Here is a 17,072-nt window from a genome sequence, read left to right on the forward strand (position 1 = left end):
TTCCTTCTTATAACATAAAACTAGAGGTTGTACATAGAATGGATTACGGTATTACATAGTTGGCACCTAAAATTAGGTGCCACTGTACTGTTTTGTGCTGTATTAACTTCTTATAAAATAAACAAAAACAAAAAAAAACAAAAAAACATTAAGGATCTCCTACAGCCAAAGACAGCACCCTTATGCACCCACCAGCAGAACAAGAGAAGCTGGTGAAAGCTCAATGGCCGGGCATACAGGACAGCGGTCTTTTAGACCATAGCCCAGACCGGCCTTTCTGGAAGATGCGCAAACCCCCAACCCAAAAACAAACCCAGACACCGGCGCCTCAACCTCCACAAAGACCACACAGAAGAAGCAAACTTCCACTGGTAACAATGGAGGTAGGTGGGTCTGGTCCCTTACAAATTATAGGAAGTGGATAATACACACATTGGTGGGAGATTACACTCTTTTGGATACATGGTGTATATTAACTACAGACACTTATATCCTAAGCAATATCCAGGGATATACCATTGAATTGTGCAAAAGGGGTAATGGGTAAACCCAACACGATTGGCTGGAATACATTGTACTATATATTCAGTACAAAATGGGAACTGGTAACTGCTAAAGGACTGATTTCCAAAGGCTACTCCATGGCTAGCATCGACCTAAAAGATGCTTACTATTCAGTGCCTACATGGACTGATCACAAACGTTATTAAAAAAAATTGAACTGGATGAGGCAGCTCTGGCAGTATAGAGCTCTACCAAATACATAATCATATGATCATACTAATTGTGGGCATAACTTTGGAGTTGGCCTAACTAGCTGTAACAGCCACCATACAATTGGGTGAAAACTGGGGTTATCATCCATCCAGTTAAATCTAAACTAACGCCTACCAACATAATGGATTATTTGGGGTTCACTATTGACAGCTCACATGTCGGTGACTTTACCAAAGGACAAGGCTACAGTTTTAACTGAGGCCTGCAACAACCCCACTGACATCAGTGAACCGTCTATCAGATTGGTAGCAAGTATAATTGGCATATAGTGTCTGCCTTTCCAGCCACACAATTTGGACCTTTGTATTACCAAAAATCTACAAAGGGCAAAATACAAACACTCAAAGTTAATACTGGTCATTTCGACAGACCAATAAGCCACCAATCAAAGCTTATGGAATTAAAATGGTGGAGGGATAACATTCGGCATTGTTCCAACCCTATCGTTATCAACAAACCCTTAGTGGTGCTACAAACTGATGCCAGTGCGCTTGGTTGGGGTACTACCAATTTCCATCTCCATCTGTGGAGGTAGATGAAAGGCACAGGAGGCATCATTGTCACAGACACTGGGCATAAACTACCTGGAAATGTGGGGTGCGTTCTATGGCCTAAAGTCATACTGCTCTGGGATAAATCACCAGCGTGTTAGACTACAGAGTGACAATCTAACTAATACAATTTGGTAATGGTGTATCCAGAGAAATATTGGAATATCAGCTACTTACCTACCAGGTAACCCAAAAATTCAGTGACAGACATCAGGTCACGCAAATTCAATAAAATAAGACAATCACCAGTTACCAAACTGTGTTTCTTGGGAACCAGACCCTGGGACAGCAGGGACAGATGCTTTTCACTGCATTGAGGGGGCAATTGTTTATCTATGCATTCTCTCCTTTTCTGCATCATCAGTCGGGTATTACGAAAAATACAACAAGACTCAGCGTCTGTTAATTGGTAGTGCCGATTGGCCTACTTAACCATGGTTCCCTGTGATACTGAACATGGGGTTAAACCATGCATCACCATCCTGAAACAATCAGATTATTGGTTCATCCCGTAACAGGGGAACCCATCCATGTCAAAAACAACAAACCTATCAATTTGCAGAGTCTCAATAAACCTCTACTGCAACTGGGACTGGCGGACCGAACATTGAACATTATCTCAGCGGGCCACAGACAGTCCACCAAAAATTATATCTGGAATAGGGGGACGTATTGTCACAGAAACAACATCACCTATAGTTTGATGAACATAACGTCTGTTCTCGAATTCCTGGCAGGCCTCCCTTATGATGAGGGGCTCAGTTACAGTGCCATTAACTGTGCCAGAAGTGCCCTATCAACATATCTATGGCGAGGATCAGAGCGTCATTCTGTTGGGACTCACCCCTGGTAACCAAACTTATGAGGGGAATTTTTAATATCTATCCCCCAAGAACCAGGTACTCTCTAAATGGGATATGAGTATTGCCCTAACGTTGCTAAGGAATTGGTCTCCAGCAACAACTCTGTCCCTGCAAAGACTGACGCACAAAACAGTCATGCTGATGGCTTCGCTCACGGCACTAAGGGTACAGTCGTACATAAGTTAAGGCTGGACTATATGACTTCTTCAACAGGAATATAACGTTTCATATTACGAATTAGTCAAACAGAACAGACCGGGATCATCAGGCCTCAAAATAGAATTTAGGGATTACCCTACAGATATCGTCTCTGTATAATAAGACAGTTTTTGTTCTATATGGAGAACACCAAAAACATCTGAGGCTATGAGATAGCACAACTAATCAGCCACAAACAAACCCACAAAAAAGTGTCGGTTCTAACTATTTCCAGATGGCTGAAACAGGTTTTAACAACAGCTGGGGTGGATACTAACATATTCAAATCTTATTCCACCAGGGCTGCAACTACATTGGCAGCTATGGAGTTGGATGTACCAATGAACCAAATCTTCAAGACAGCAGGATGGATCAGGGGAAAATGTTCCAACTATTCTACCACAAACCAGTAGTTAAACTGGAACTTTGCAGAGCCAATTTTAAGTTCTGTAATATAATTTCACCTCATAAATAGGGGCTATAATTTGTTGTTAACAATTTATCATGGATTTCAATGTTGGATTCATGTCTAAGCATGTTAACACAATTCCTCCCACAGTCAATTAAGGCAGATGTGATGCATGGACTCGTTTCCACGGCATGAAATCACAGAGCTTTGAAATCTTCACGTAGTCACTCACGTGACTCCGAAGTAAAATAGTAAGATTAAACGAGAACTTACCAGTTCGAAGTTTGATCGTTATTTTATGAGGAGTACGTTGAGGGAATACGTGCCCTCTGCTCCCACCCTTGATCATATACTCAACTGGTATTTTCTTCTCTAATCTTACTATGTTCAGTCATTACATTTATCTGTGATTTCACACCGCTGCTTTGAAGAATGACACGCATGCGTCCTGGCGGGGTTCTTCACGTATTCCCTCAACGTACTCCTCATAAAATAACGATCAAACTTCGAACTGGTAAGTTCTCGTTTAATCTTACTATTTAACCCAGCTTACCAGCCACATACTCCATTCTCCTCACATTATTTTAAGATTAGGTTGCTCTTGGAATATATTTTTACTGTTGAATGAGAGTTATTCTTGCAATCATATTTTATATTAAAACAAAACCTTTGCCATTCACCTGGATTTTACTGAATGGGGTTCGCTGCCGACACGCCACTTGGATCCATCATTGTCACACATTTGACCTTATTAGCCAAGAACAATGTGAACCTGTTTGTTGTCCTACACAGCAATTGGGGTTTGGGTATTGTAATTGATTCCTGTATGTGAGCCAGAACAATACATTTGTGCAAGTGATGCCAGTGGCTTGGGGCCAATTCGGAGTTTGCAGAGGCTGAGCTGGGCCTATCGGCGGGTCCTCCGTCGCTCCGTGATGAGCGACCCTCGGCGAATAGGTCCTCTGTTGTCGGTATGCGGTGGCGAGCCGAGCCTGCTTGCCAGGACTCTCCCAGTGAGCTGCTTGCTGTGACACAAAGTTCTTCGAGGTGCTGGTTATGGCACATATCATCTCCTAACTTAGCAAGTACCTGGACCTACTACAATTTTCCTATCACCGCAATAGATCAATGGAGGACACAATCGTATTGGCTCTCCACTGCACTGGACCACTTGGACAATAAAAACACAAATGTCAGGCTGCTGTTCATAGACTATTGTTCGGCATTAAACACCATCGTCCCTTCCAAACTTATTACCAACCTCGGAGAACTGGACCTCCTGTGCATTCCTTTGCAACTGGATCCTTGTCTTCCTCATTAGCAGAACACGATCGGTACGAATTGGCAACAGCACTTCCCCCTCTAAACCATCGGCTGTGGGCACCTCAAGGCAGTGTGCTCAGTCCCCTGCTCTCCACTCTGACTGAATGATGCCAGAACAACAATCTTGCTCTCAACATCAGTAAAACCAAGGAAATGATTGTTCACTGTAGAATACGAAGGCAGAGAATCAACAAACCTGTCTTCGATGGTGGAGAGTCAGCAACATCAAATTCCTGGGTGTGCATAACTCTGGAGATCTGTCCTGGACACAGCACATTGCTGCAATCATTAAGAAAGCCCATTAAAGCATTTACTTCCTTAGAAGATTGAGGAAATTTGGTATGTTGACAAATACTGTCTTGAACTTCTATAGGTTCATAGTGTTCAATAGCCTGATGGTTGTGGGAAGACGCTGTTCCTGAACCTGAACACCACGGTTTTCAGGTTCCTATGTCTTTGATGGAGGGGAGGTCAGTACCCACGATGGATTGGGCGGTGTCACTACTTTTTGTAATCTTCATTCCTGTGCTTTGGAGAGCACATTGACTGATTGCATCACAGCCTGGTTCAGCAACTCAAATGCTCTCCAGAAATGCAGCTTAATCCACTGATCAGCACTTTGTGTTATTTTCTCATTGCCTTGTCACCATTTTCTTAATAGATACATGTGCAGTGCTCTCCATAATGTTTGGGACAAAGACACATCGATTATTTATTTGCCTCTGTACTGCACAATTTGAGATTTGTAAGAGAAAAAAAATCACATGTGGTTAAAGTGCACATTGTCAGATTTTAATAAAGGCTATTTTTATACATTTATACAGAAAATGCTGGAAACACCAGGGAGCATGTGTGGAAAGAGAAACTATGTCAATATTTCACGTTTGATGTCCTTCCTCAGAACTGGAAAGGAAAGAAAATAAGTGTGTTTTAAGTAGCAGGTTTCAGAACCATTCTAACATCTGATCGAACAAAATTAGGATTTACGTCTGAAGATTATCTGACACGATTGTAGTGTTGAAATATTGAGGCAAATACATAGGCCTCCTCTATTTGGATATCGTTTTATATTAGAAGGATCTCGGAAATTGATTTCTAGATCTCTGTTGATAACCACTCTGTTTATCCCCCAGGCATCAGATCTCGATGGTGAAATTGATTTATCTGCTTGCTACAACGTAACTGAATATCAAGTCCAGAGAAATTATGGCTTTCAAATTCATGTAAGTTTTAACAAATTTGAATGATACTAGAATGCTAGTCATTACATTATTTAGATGATGTATTATTTAAATTATATGTTGCAGCTCTTAATCTTTTTTCTATGACTCGCATCAACATTGATTTTTACAGACGTTAACTTCTCTGCTAAAACTTTGTGTATAATAGAATCATAGATCTGAAATTGACTGTTTTGTGGCAAAGATTAGTAATTAGCTCCTCACTTACCTATTGGTAATGATAAAACACAATTCAGTTTGAAATTCATCTTGGCTTAATGAAGGTGCTTGTGGTCCAAGGCTGTCAAGTTTTCAGTAGTAAATTTGAATGAAATATTAAAATATTTAAATTAAAAATGAAAGTACTTGAAGTGCTACCAAACAATTATCTGTGTGTTAAATAGCCACTGCAACATTTGTATAGAATGTCACCTCAGTACTTTTTTTCATCTAGTGGTTCGGCAGGGCTCAGTGCTGGGACCGCAGCTATTTAAAATATACATTAATGATTTAGATGAAGGAATTAAGTAACATTAGCAAATTTACAGATGACACAAAGCTGGGTGACAGTGTGAACTGTGAAGAGGATGCTATGAGGATACAGGATGACTTGGACAGGGTGGGTGAGTAGGCAGATGCATGGCAGATGCAGTATAATGTGGAAAAATGTGAGGTTATCCACTTTGGTGGCAAGAACGGGAAGGCAGATTATTATCTGAATGGTGTCAGGTTAGTTAAAGGGGAAGTACAGTGAGACCTGGGTGTCCTAGTACATCAGTCACTGAAAGTAAGCATGCAGGTACAACAGGCAGTGAAAATAAGCATGTTGTGAAAGCTAATGGCATGTTGGTCTTCACAACAAGAGGAGTTGAGTATTGGAGCAAATAGGTTTTTCTGCGGTTGTACAGGTGAAACCACACCTGGAGTATGTGCAGTTTTGGACTCCAAATCTGAGTGTAACGTAGGTGTAACGTGAATTCCCGGGATGGCGGGACTACCATATGATGAAAGAATGGAGCGTCTGGGCTTTTATTCACTGGAATTTAGAAGGATGAGAGGTGATCTTAGAGACACATATAACATTATTAAGGGATTGGACAGACTAGATGCAGGAAACATGTTGCCAATGTTGGGGGAGTCCAGAACCAGGGGCCACAGTTCAAGAATACGGAATAGGCTATTTAGGAATGAGATGAGGAAAACCTTTTTCACACAGAGAGTTGTGAATTTGTGGAATTCCCTGCCTCAGAAGACAGTGGAGGTCAATTCTCTGGATGCATTCAAAAGAGAGTTAGATAGAGCTCTTAGGGCGAGTGGAATCAAGGGGTATGGGGAGAAGGCAGGAATGGGATACTGATTGTGGATGATCAGCCATGATCACATTGAATGGAGTTCTTTGAGGGAGTTAATAACAGGACTGACAGAGGGGAGGCTGTTGATGTTGTTTACCTAGATTTTCAGAAGGCTTTCGATAAGGTGTCGCACGTCAGGCTGCTAGGGAAGATGAGAGCCCATGGTGTTAAAGGGAAGATACTAGCGTGGTTAGCGGGTTGGCTGGAAGGCAGAAGGCAAAGAGTTACAATAAGAGGCACCTTTTCAGGTTGGCTGCCAGTGACTAGTGGATTTCCGCAAGGGTCGGTGCTGGGGCCACTTCTCTTCATGTTGTATATTAATGATTTGGGTAAGGGGATTGAAGTCTTTGTGGCCAAGTTTGCAGATGATGCTGAGATAAGTGGAGGGACAGGCAGTGTAGAGGAAGCAAGGACTCTGCAGCAGGTTAGGAGAGAATTGGCAGATGAAATTCGGTGTAGCAAAGTGCGGAGTCATGCATTTTGGTAATAAGAATACATGCGTAGATTAATTCCTAAATGGAGAGAAAATCCAGAAATCGGAAGTACAAATGGACTTGGGAGAGCTGGTGCAGGACACCAAAAAGGTAATTTGTAAGTCAAATCGGTAAGAAATGGCCATTCAATGCTAGCATTTATATCAAGAGGACTGGAATACAAAAACAGAGATGTCATGGTGAGGCTCTATAAGGCACTGGTCAGGCTACATTTGGAGTACTGTGAGCAAATCTAGGCCCCATATCTGAGGAAGTACGTGCTGGCTCTAGAGAGGGTCCAGAGGAGATTTAAGAGATTGATTCCAGGAATGAGTGGGTTAGCATATGATGAGTGCTTGACAGCACTGGGCCTCTATTTGCTGGAGTTTAGAAGGTTGAGGGGGAACCTCATTGAAACTTACAGAATAATGAAACACATAGAAAGAGTGGATGTGGAAAGGATGTTTTCACTGATGGGAGAGTCTTGGACCAGAGATCATAGCCTCAGAGTTAAATGGTGTTCGGTTAGAAAGGAGGTGAGGAGGAACTTCTTTTGTCAGAGGGTAGTTAATCTGTGGAACATTGCCACAGAGATAAGGCAGAGATAGACAAAGTATTGTTAGAACAGGTGTTAAGGGTTATGGGAAGAAGGTAGGAAAATGGGATTAGGAGGCAGAGATCAGCCATGATTGAATGGCAGAGTAGACTCGATGTGCCAAATGGCCTAATTCTACTCCTATAGCTTGTGAACATGATCTATCTGCGGCCTACACTTTGGAAAATCAGATCACCTAGCTGTGCTTCTGCTCCCTGCTTATAAGCAGAAACTGAAGTGGGAGGATCCAATGCAGAAAGTTGTGCAGTGCTAGTCTGTGCAAAAAGACAAGAACCTTCACGGGTAGACAAAATTGCTGGAGAGACTACTTTGAGTTGGTGGACTGGTTCACATTCAAGGACTCCGTGAAGAACCTATATGAATGCCACTGCTGCCACAGGCTACATCAGTAAGTGTGTAGAGGAATGCATATCAAAGAAGATAAGAGTGTTCTCCCTTCAGAAACTATGGATGAGTCTACTCCCAGGTGAAATCCAAGTCTGCAGCAATGAAGTCAAACTATCCTGAGCACTACAAAAAAATCTATTTATGAACTTCACAAATCCATCAAGGAAGCTAAGAGGGAATTCCAGACCAAGCTAGAGTCCCAAGGTGTCCACATGGACACCTGTCAATTGTGTCAAGACTTGCAATCTGTTACAGGCTTCAAAGTGAAGTGGGGCAGTATAGCTGACAACAACATGTCCCTACCCAACAAGCTCAATGCATTCTATGATCACTTTGAACAGAAGATCGATGGAAGGACATCACCCGGCTCATCAGCCTCGGGTGCATTTGTACCCGTAGTCATTGTAGTTGATGTAAGATCAGCCTTCCTAAGAGTGAACCCATGAAAAGTAACTGGTCTGGATTGAGTCCCCAGCTACATTCTAAGGACTGAACATTATAACTTTCTCATTGAGCTTGTATAAGTCGTCTCTTATCCTACTGCAATTTTATTGATGGGAGAATAATCATACTCAAAAGTACGTGATTTAGATTATAATCAATCAATTAATCATTTTTTTTAGAAAGAGGCCAAGTGTAAAATCTGTTGTGCAAGCATCAGAAAAGTCCAATTTTTTTTTCAGGATTCCAGATGAATTGGGTTGTAGGTCCAATCATGCATTATCATATGCTTTGTGCACAGGCTTTAGGGTTGCAGGAAGTGACTGTTACGACTCCCGAATGCAGATACTTCAGAGCCGCGTAACATAATTCAAAAACCAGGTTCAAGTTCAAAAATAGTTTTAATTTTTCAATGGAACACAAAACCCAAACCTGATTCAAACAACCCAGTCAGGGATATGGATGGACTAACAAACAATTAAACAGTGCTCCAGCCAGCCACGTAATGGGCCGCCGAACCGGAGACTCTAAAACCTGCCTAAAGAGATATAACCCTGAAACAAAATACCCGAAAACACTAAGGTCAGACCTAATCCGTCCCAATTCAATATTTGTTAACAAGTAATGGTGAAAGAGCACAAAGTTCTATGCCATGTGGCCAGGCCTTCCTCAGCTCACACCAGCAGACTGCTCACAAGTCAGGGTCTACGAAGAAGAGAATCCTGGAAACTCTGGTATTTAAGCTTCAGATGAGTCACCTGTCACCTGACGCAGCTTGGCCAATCGGGTACAGGAGCCTTTTAACCCCTTGATTCCAGACTCACAGCCACAAGGTCTGTACTCGGGAGAGAAACAGAGAAAGGTAAGTACATAGCATTCACCGGGGGGGGGAGCGCCTAACAGTGACGGTGCTGGTTATCGATGTAAAGAGAAAACATTAAACATAATTGATTTTGCTGATGTATGGTCGTAATTAGTAATTTACATCTGAAATACAATTTAGCAAAACAATTGTTACTGTCTAATAAGGCTTTGGATATCTTGTGCAAAAAGTTCGTTCTGGGATAACTTTGTGAATAAGGATATCTTTAAGGGCTTTAATTAAAATTCAAATGGGAAGCAGCAGAATTATTGCATTGCATAAAGGGTGTGAACAATGAAGTATGGCCAGGGACCTACATGAAGTGTACATTAACAGATAAAAATATTGGCTCTACGATGATGAACTTTGTACTCACAGTGATAGTGAAGAACAATAGGAAAAAATCAATGTGGTGAGGAGAAAAACATTGGAGGTTGGTATATAAGATTCATGGCAAAGTAGAATTTCATCACTGAACAAGAGATTGAATATTTATCATATGACATAGAGATATTAAGGAGAAAGAACGCTTCATGAAGCAAGAGGCCCTTCAAGAAATACTAATGTTAAAAAATCCTATAAATACAGCAGTTCTTCAAAATATATATATTTTTTGCATGTTATTCACATGCTGTACTTTCAATATATGAGGTAAATAAAAAACCTACTGTTAAACCATTCCAGAGATCCAAAAGTGTAATCTAAATATTATGGTCCATATTATGGTTTCTGCTTCGCCCGCCACATATACCAGGATGAGGGGTGATGATGGATGTTGGCACCCCTCCCTGGTATGAAACACAAATGGCACTTTACATAGGAATACTGGGACTGATATATCCATAGCAACTTAATGTGCAAAGTCCAGTTCCACAACAATTGAAACCTGTGATTAAGTTATCCCCTATCCCAAGGAGCAGGATGGCACGCAATCAAGTTTGCAAACTTTCAAATAATGTTTTATGACATTTGCCATTCACTTCTCATCACTAAAATTTTATTAATTGGCATGCTAAGCTGGATTCATGAAATAGAGAATACAGATGTTTTTTACTTTTACAGACCCAGGAAGGTATGTTTACCCTTTCTGCAATGACTGCTGGTATTCGACGGAATTGGATGCAGGCGTTAATGAAAAACATCCGACCTTCAACAGCACCAGATGTTGCTAGGTAAGAATCTATCTGCATAGGTGCTATCATGTTTTGTAGACACAAGGAACTGCAGATGCTGGAATCTTGCACAGAACAAAAAGCGCTGGTGTAACTAAGAGGGTCAGGCAGCATCTGTGGAGGACACAGATAGATAACTATTTGGATCTGGACACTTCTGACTTGCAGTGGGAGGGAGAAAGCTGGACAAGAGGTGGGGATGGGACAAAAACCTGGCACGTTATAGTTGGATACATGTGAGAAGGGGTCCTGTTTGGCAAATGGGTGGACAGGCTAGAGAAGAAGAGACAAAAACTATACAAGGAAACAAAGGGGTATTGATAGGAAAGAAGAGGTTTGAAAGAGAACTGGGGTATGGGGCTGGCATAATGGGAGAATGGGTGTGCATTGGGGTCAAGAAAGAAGGAAGGGGAAGAAAATAAAATGATGGGATGCGGTGTACCTAAAATTGAGGAATTCATTGTTCATACCATTCGGTTGTAACCTACCCAAGCAGAATATGAGGTGCTGTTCCTCCAGTTTACAAGTGGCATAATTTTGGCAATGGAGGAGGCACAGGACAGAGAAGTCGGTATGGGAATGAGCAGGAGACTTAAAATAATTACCAACGGGGAGATCCAACAGGCCTTGATGGACAAAGCGTAAGTCTTTGGCGAAACAATCATATAGCCTATGCTTGGGCTCGCCGATGATGAATCCTATTATAATATTTTATATTGCGAAATTTTATAAGCTTTTGAGAGACATTTGCAAATTTTGTATAGATGTGATTCCAAGCCTGATTTTGTGGTGCTTCAGCTTTCTTCCCACCTCTCCATTTAAGCTGTGCCATTAACGGAATTATTTACACAAAATAATTACATGTACCTTTTGGGCGTGTTAAAGAATCTCAATTCTATTTCTTCTTTTATCAGTTTGCCAGAGGAACAGTGTGCTGTGATGCTTCCAGATACAACACAGCATTATGATAGCAAATCAGATTCTCCATCATCTGAAACATCTTCTGTGGATAAAGAGACAGGGCAGCGAAAAAGCCGCGCACGTGAAAGGAGGAGAGAGGGAAGATCAAAAACCTTTGATTGGGCAGAATTTAGGCCAATTGCACAAACATTGGCACAGGAAAGAGCAGCAAAGTCAGATTTATATGACAGCAATTCGGAGAGATTCGGTTCACCTCCAACAGATCTGAATGAATGGGAACGGACTAAACGGCGTGAGGAACGTAGAAAAAGATACGAGGCTGTGGCTGGTGCAGCGGGTCCAAGTTCAGGTGATGCAAGCAAGATAGAATTTGAATCAGTCAGTTCCTCACCACCACTGGATCAGAAGCAGAGGGTGCACGATGAAATTGAAGAGCACTGGCAACAGGTAGAACGGACCCCTCTCCGGGAAGAAAGGCGGGTTCCCCTGGCAACAGTGTTTCCAAGTTCACAGATGTCACAGATTGATAAGCTGCTGGAAGCCCATACAAAAGAGGTAATAAAAATGTATAATATTCCCTTAAAATGCATGGGTGGTTAGTTTCTAAATACAACATTTTACATTCACATTCTCTTTACACTCGAGCAACAATATATATGATTGCCAGTAGTATGACAAAGAACTAGAATCAAAGGGACAAAGTGTTTGGGGCAGGAGATGCCAAGCGGGTGATTTCTGGTGCAAGTTAGCAGATGGCAGAATGTTGGTTACACAGCCTGAGAATTTTAATGACAAGTATTACATCAGTGGGAGACAACATAAATTTTACGGGTAGACACAAGATGCTGGAGTAACTCAGCGGGTCAGGCAGCATCTCTGGAGAGAAGGAATGGGTGACATTTCGGGTCGAGACGACTGATGTCAGGGAAGGGGGCGGGACAAAGAATGAATGTAGTCGTAATAAGACTAGTGGGAGAACTGGGGAGTGTCCTCAGCAGAGGCCTCACCTTTGTTCCCATCCGCCCACACCTCAACAAGTTCCGGGTCCGCCACGATGTAGAGCTCTTCTTCCGTCGCCTCTGCGCCTTTTTCTACAGATGGGTAATTTTCTTTGTAACCCATTCTCCCCACATTCCCCTCAAATCCTACATTGATTCTACAACTCACATATACACTAGGCAAAATTTATAGTGGTCAGATAACTTACTATCCTGCACATTTTTGTAATTCAGGAGAAAACCAGTGACGTGAAGGAAATGTTACACAGCCAGAACCAGAAGTCTGGATTGAACCCAGTCATTGGAAAACACAAAATGACGGAGTAAAGGGCCTGTCCCACTTGGGCATCATTTGCAGGTGGTGCGCGAGGATTTTGAGCATCACAAAATCCTGGAGCGCCGCGCGTGACTGCCTACGCCACTACGCGCCAAACAATTTTTAAGATGTCGCGTAAATGATGCGCAAATGACGCTCAAGTGGGACAGGCCCTTAACTCAGCGGTTTAGACAGCTTCTCTGGGGAAAATGGATCGGTGATGTTTCAAGTCTGGACTCTTCTTCAAATAGTTGTAAGGCAGCAGCTATATCACTATATACCAGCCTTAGCTTCAGCTAAATCATTGCAAATGTGTAAAATATTAGTGAAGACTTCTATAAACTATGATTCATTGTTTCCACAGCTTGAAGAATTGAAAATCCAGTTGGACCATTGCAAGCAGGAATTGGTAGAGTCTCAAAAGTACAAATTGGAGCTGGAAGCCCAGCTGAAGGCTAGCTTAGAACGTGAGCAGCAGGTCCGTTCAGGTTATATCTCCCAGGTAAGAGAAAAAATGTATTGTTCTATCCAGGCATGTCCCCCTTTTGACATGTAGAAACTGCTACCCTTCTTTACAATCCCCTTGCATGTTTTGTGAACTGACAACTTAACATTTTTTTTAATGCATGGACTGCTGCATGAAACATGAAGAATCATTGGTGCTTTTATACCATTATTAGCCGTTTATAATGTTAATGGAGCAATATAGCAGCAGTAAAGTATAATGTGGAGGAGAAATAGAAGTATTTCAGTAGTCAATAAGTTTCAGAGATAAACAACCAAATAAAATCCTTGGCAATTAGAAATTAGTTTTCAGATGCAAAAATATCACTTTCTAACAAACAATGAGTTGTATTCAAAACAAAGTGCAAAATGCTGGAAATATGCTGTTAGGTTAGACAGCAGATTTTACATTCCATGTCAAACCCCTTTCAACAGAACTTAAAATTTGAGAACAAAACATTTTTTGATGCAAAGCAGGAGGAAAGATGAGAACTGCATAGTTTATGATAGGGAAGAATGAGGATTATGGAATCACAAAAGTGATGGTGGAGAACAAAATGGGTGATAATGGGACAAGTAAATAAAAAAAGTGTAGAGTAGGTATAAATGGGAGTTACGTAATTATCTGAAAGTCACATTTTTTTGTGCTGGAAGTCTAAATTTAAAAAACTAAAAATCCTGGAAATATTCAGTAGATCAAGCCACATATGTGGGAAAAGAAACAGTGTTGCAGTTTAAAGTTCAAGATCCTTTGTCAAAATTGCAAAAGAGACACAATAAGCTCATTTAACCTGCCGAGAGGATATGGGAAGTCACAAAAGGACACAATGTGCTGGAGTAAATTACAATTCAGGCAGCATTTCTGGTGAACATGGATAGGTGATGTCTCGGGTCGAGACCCTTCTTCACACTGAGAGGTCACCCTGGTTTCAACCTATCAGAAGTATCTGAGCAAAGAAGATCTGCAAGATTTTTATATAGAGAGTGACGAGTGCCTGGAACACGTTGCCAGGAGTGGTGATGGAGACTGACATAATACTGGCACTTCAGAGGCTTTTGGATAGGCACATGGAAATACAGGAAATGTAAGGATATGGATTGTGCAGGCAGAAAAGATAATTTTAACTTGGCATCATGTTTGGCACGAACATTGTGGGCCGAAGGGCCTATTCCTGTGCCGTACTAACCCAGGTTCTATGTTCCCCTCCCACCCTTTTTTTGTCTTTTTATTCTGACGAATTATGAAACATTTACTCTGTTTCTCTTACCACAAATGTGACCAGACTTGATGAGTGTTGCCAGCATTTTCTGTTTTTGTTTTGTTTGAAATTGTTTTCATTTGAGTCCAAAGCCTATAACCTGCTTGCTTGAGAGAGAGGCTGATCCTAGGTGCATTGCACTTCATTGGAAGTCAGGAAGTCAAGAATCCAGTTGAAGAGGAGGGTGCTGAGTACTAGGTCCAGGGGTTTGAAGATGTTTAGTTGGAATTATGGTGTTGACGGCAGAGCTATAGTCATAAATAGAAGGCTATTTTCCTTGATATCCAGATGTTCCAAGGATGAGTGCAGAGTCATTATCCTGTTGCGGATGTAAGCAAATTGCTGAGAATCAAGGCTACCTGGGAGGCTGAAGTTGATGTGCGACATGCCCAACCTCTCGAAGTACTTCCTGTGACGAATATCAGAGCCGCCATATGATAGTTATTAAGGCATGCTATGTTGCTTTCTTTGGCACGTGGATGATAGTAGTGGTCTTACAGCAGGTGGGAATTAGAGATTGGCATAGGGAGAGACTTAAAAAATGTCTATAAATACTCCTGCTGGTTGGACTGTGCAGGTTCTGGTGCAGCTAGGGACTCCATCTGGGCCTGTAGCACAGTAGGAGGTACTCCCCTTCCAGGAAGGCTGATCTGACATCAGTGACAATGGCCATAGGCACAGGTGTACCCAAGTATGTTGGGGCGGTTGACGCATTGCACCCGTATAAAAATGTTCAGATGTTTATGAAGAAATTTCAATTTTGTTTAACAATATGCATAGAATAGTGCCTTCCTTTGTAGCTGATGAAAAGGTCAGTAATGACTGGGATCACAAATCGAATAGTAGAACAGTTGACTTTCTAGTATTATTGCTGGGTAACAGCCTCTCGAATCCTATATCAGTTAGACCTGACATGGGATATGAGACCCATTTATTTTAATGGAAATACTCTTGGACAAGAGAATGTGAAGATGAGATTTTTAAAATTATGAGACTTTAACTTTGCAAGTGTTTTAATATGGTGTAAATGTCTTTATTTTTCGTAATATAAATATATATATATAAGACCAAGTGTGACCCGTTGGGCCCCGTCCCCCAATGGGGGTGGGGTGCGCAACGTCACAGGGGGGGGGGCTGGTCCCCGAACGCGGTGTCGGCGCTCACCCCGGAGACAGGCGTTCACCCCGGAGCCAATCACTCCCATCAGCCATTCCCCCAATGTGACCCATTCGCCCAATGCAATAATCCACCACTCACCCATAGCCCCCAACTGCGCAGGTGCGGCTCATTTTCCCTCATCCTCCGACACTCCCCCTTCTCTTCACCCTCCCTCTTCTCTCCCCTCACCCGTTCCCCAATGCAACCCATTCCCCCAACGCAAGCAATCCTTCCCACGTTGAGGGCAGGCACATGTCGTCAGGGTAGGCATGGTAGGCAGAGCCTACCCTGACTAAAATTATAAAAAGGTAATTATTAAATATCAATAGAAAAGATTTCCAATTCATTGACTAAATTCAGTATTTTTTATTAAATGATTATTTTAAGAATCGATCTTAGGTAGGCAGAATTCTCCCGTGCCTTTCATCCGCAGTACATGTAATACGCGTAACTATGCAGGGCTCGAAATTAGCGGTTGCCCGGGTGCCGATGGCAATCTACAGTCCCGCCGGGCAACCTAAAAGCCATGCCATTTTGCCCGGCTTGGCAAGCACCCGGGACACCTATCATTTAATTCTGAGCGGGCCCCCTCCCTATCTCTCTCTCTCTCTCTCTGTCACTCTCCGTCTCCGCCCGCCATCCGTGTTCAGGTCTCAGGTCTCCGCTCGGCATGGCAGGCCGCCTTACACATGCGCACTGCCACGGCCTGCACATCCTCCCCCTGCACATGCGCACTGCCACGACAACTGGTTGGTGTCGGCCACTTTCTCCCTCCCTTTGCATTGTGGGAGATCTGGCCGCCATTGCTGGCCGGTTGCCGCCTCACCGCGACCGCTGAAAACCAACGCAGAATCACTGCCTGGAGCTGAAGTAACTCCCTGGAGTAACTCTTGCTTATTGGTTTCCTGGCCCTTCAAAAATATTCCAAATTGAATTTAAACTGATGGACCCATCACCACCAAACTTCAAACTCTGAAAAATAACAGCCTATTGCATTTTATCTGTTTATTTATTGTGTATATATATGGTCTATGGTATATAGACACACTGAACTTTTATCTCCTGTTCTGTATTATGTTTACATATTCTGTTGTGCTGCAGCAAGCAAGAATTTCATTGTCCTATGACACATGACAATAAAACTCTCTTGACTCTTGACTTGGACTTAAGCAAAAAGTTTAATTTAAAGATACAGCGTGGAAACAGGCCCTTCGGCCCACCGAGTCCACGCCGACCACCGATCACCCGTACACTAGTTCTATCCCACACATT

At 42.3% G+C, this 17,072-nt stretch overlaps 1 protein-coding gene across 4 annotated transcripts in view; it reads left to right on the forward strand.

The window, feature by feature from the left end:
• mprip (myosin phosphatase Rho interacting protein) overlaps window positions 1–17,072 on the forward strand; it is a 323,068-nt gene that overhangs the window by 241,965 nt on the left and 64,031 nt on the right. For all 4 annotated transcript variants that reach the window (XM_055654084.1, XM_055654083.1, XM_055654082.1 and 1 more), the window contains exons 12-15: window positions 5,255–5,344; window positions 10,535–10,644; window positions 11,559–12,120; window positions 13,244–13,381. In XM_055654084.1, coding sequence (XP_055510059.1) covers window positions 5,255–5,344; window positions 10,535–10,644; window positions 11,559–12,120; window positions 13,244–13,381 — 900 coding nt within the window. The remainder of the gene's footprint in view (window positions 1–5,254; window positions 5,345–10,534; window positions 10,645–11,558; window positions 12,121–13,243; window positions 13,382–17,072) is intronic.

The sequence above is a fragment of the Leucoraja erinacea genome, chromosome 23, assembly GCF_028641065.1.
Source record: "Leucoraja erinacea ecotype New England chromosome 23, Leri_hhj_1, whole genome shotgun sequence".
NCBI lineage: Eukaryota > Metazoa > Chordata > Chondrichthyes > Rajiformes > Rajidae > Leucoraja > Leucoraja erinaceus.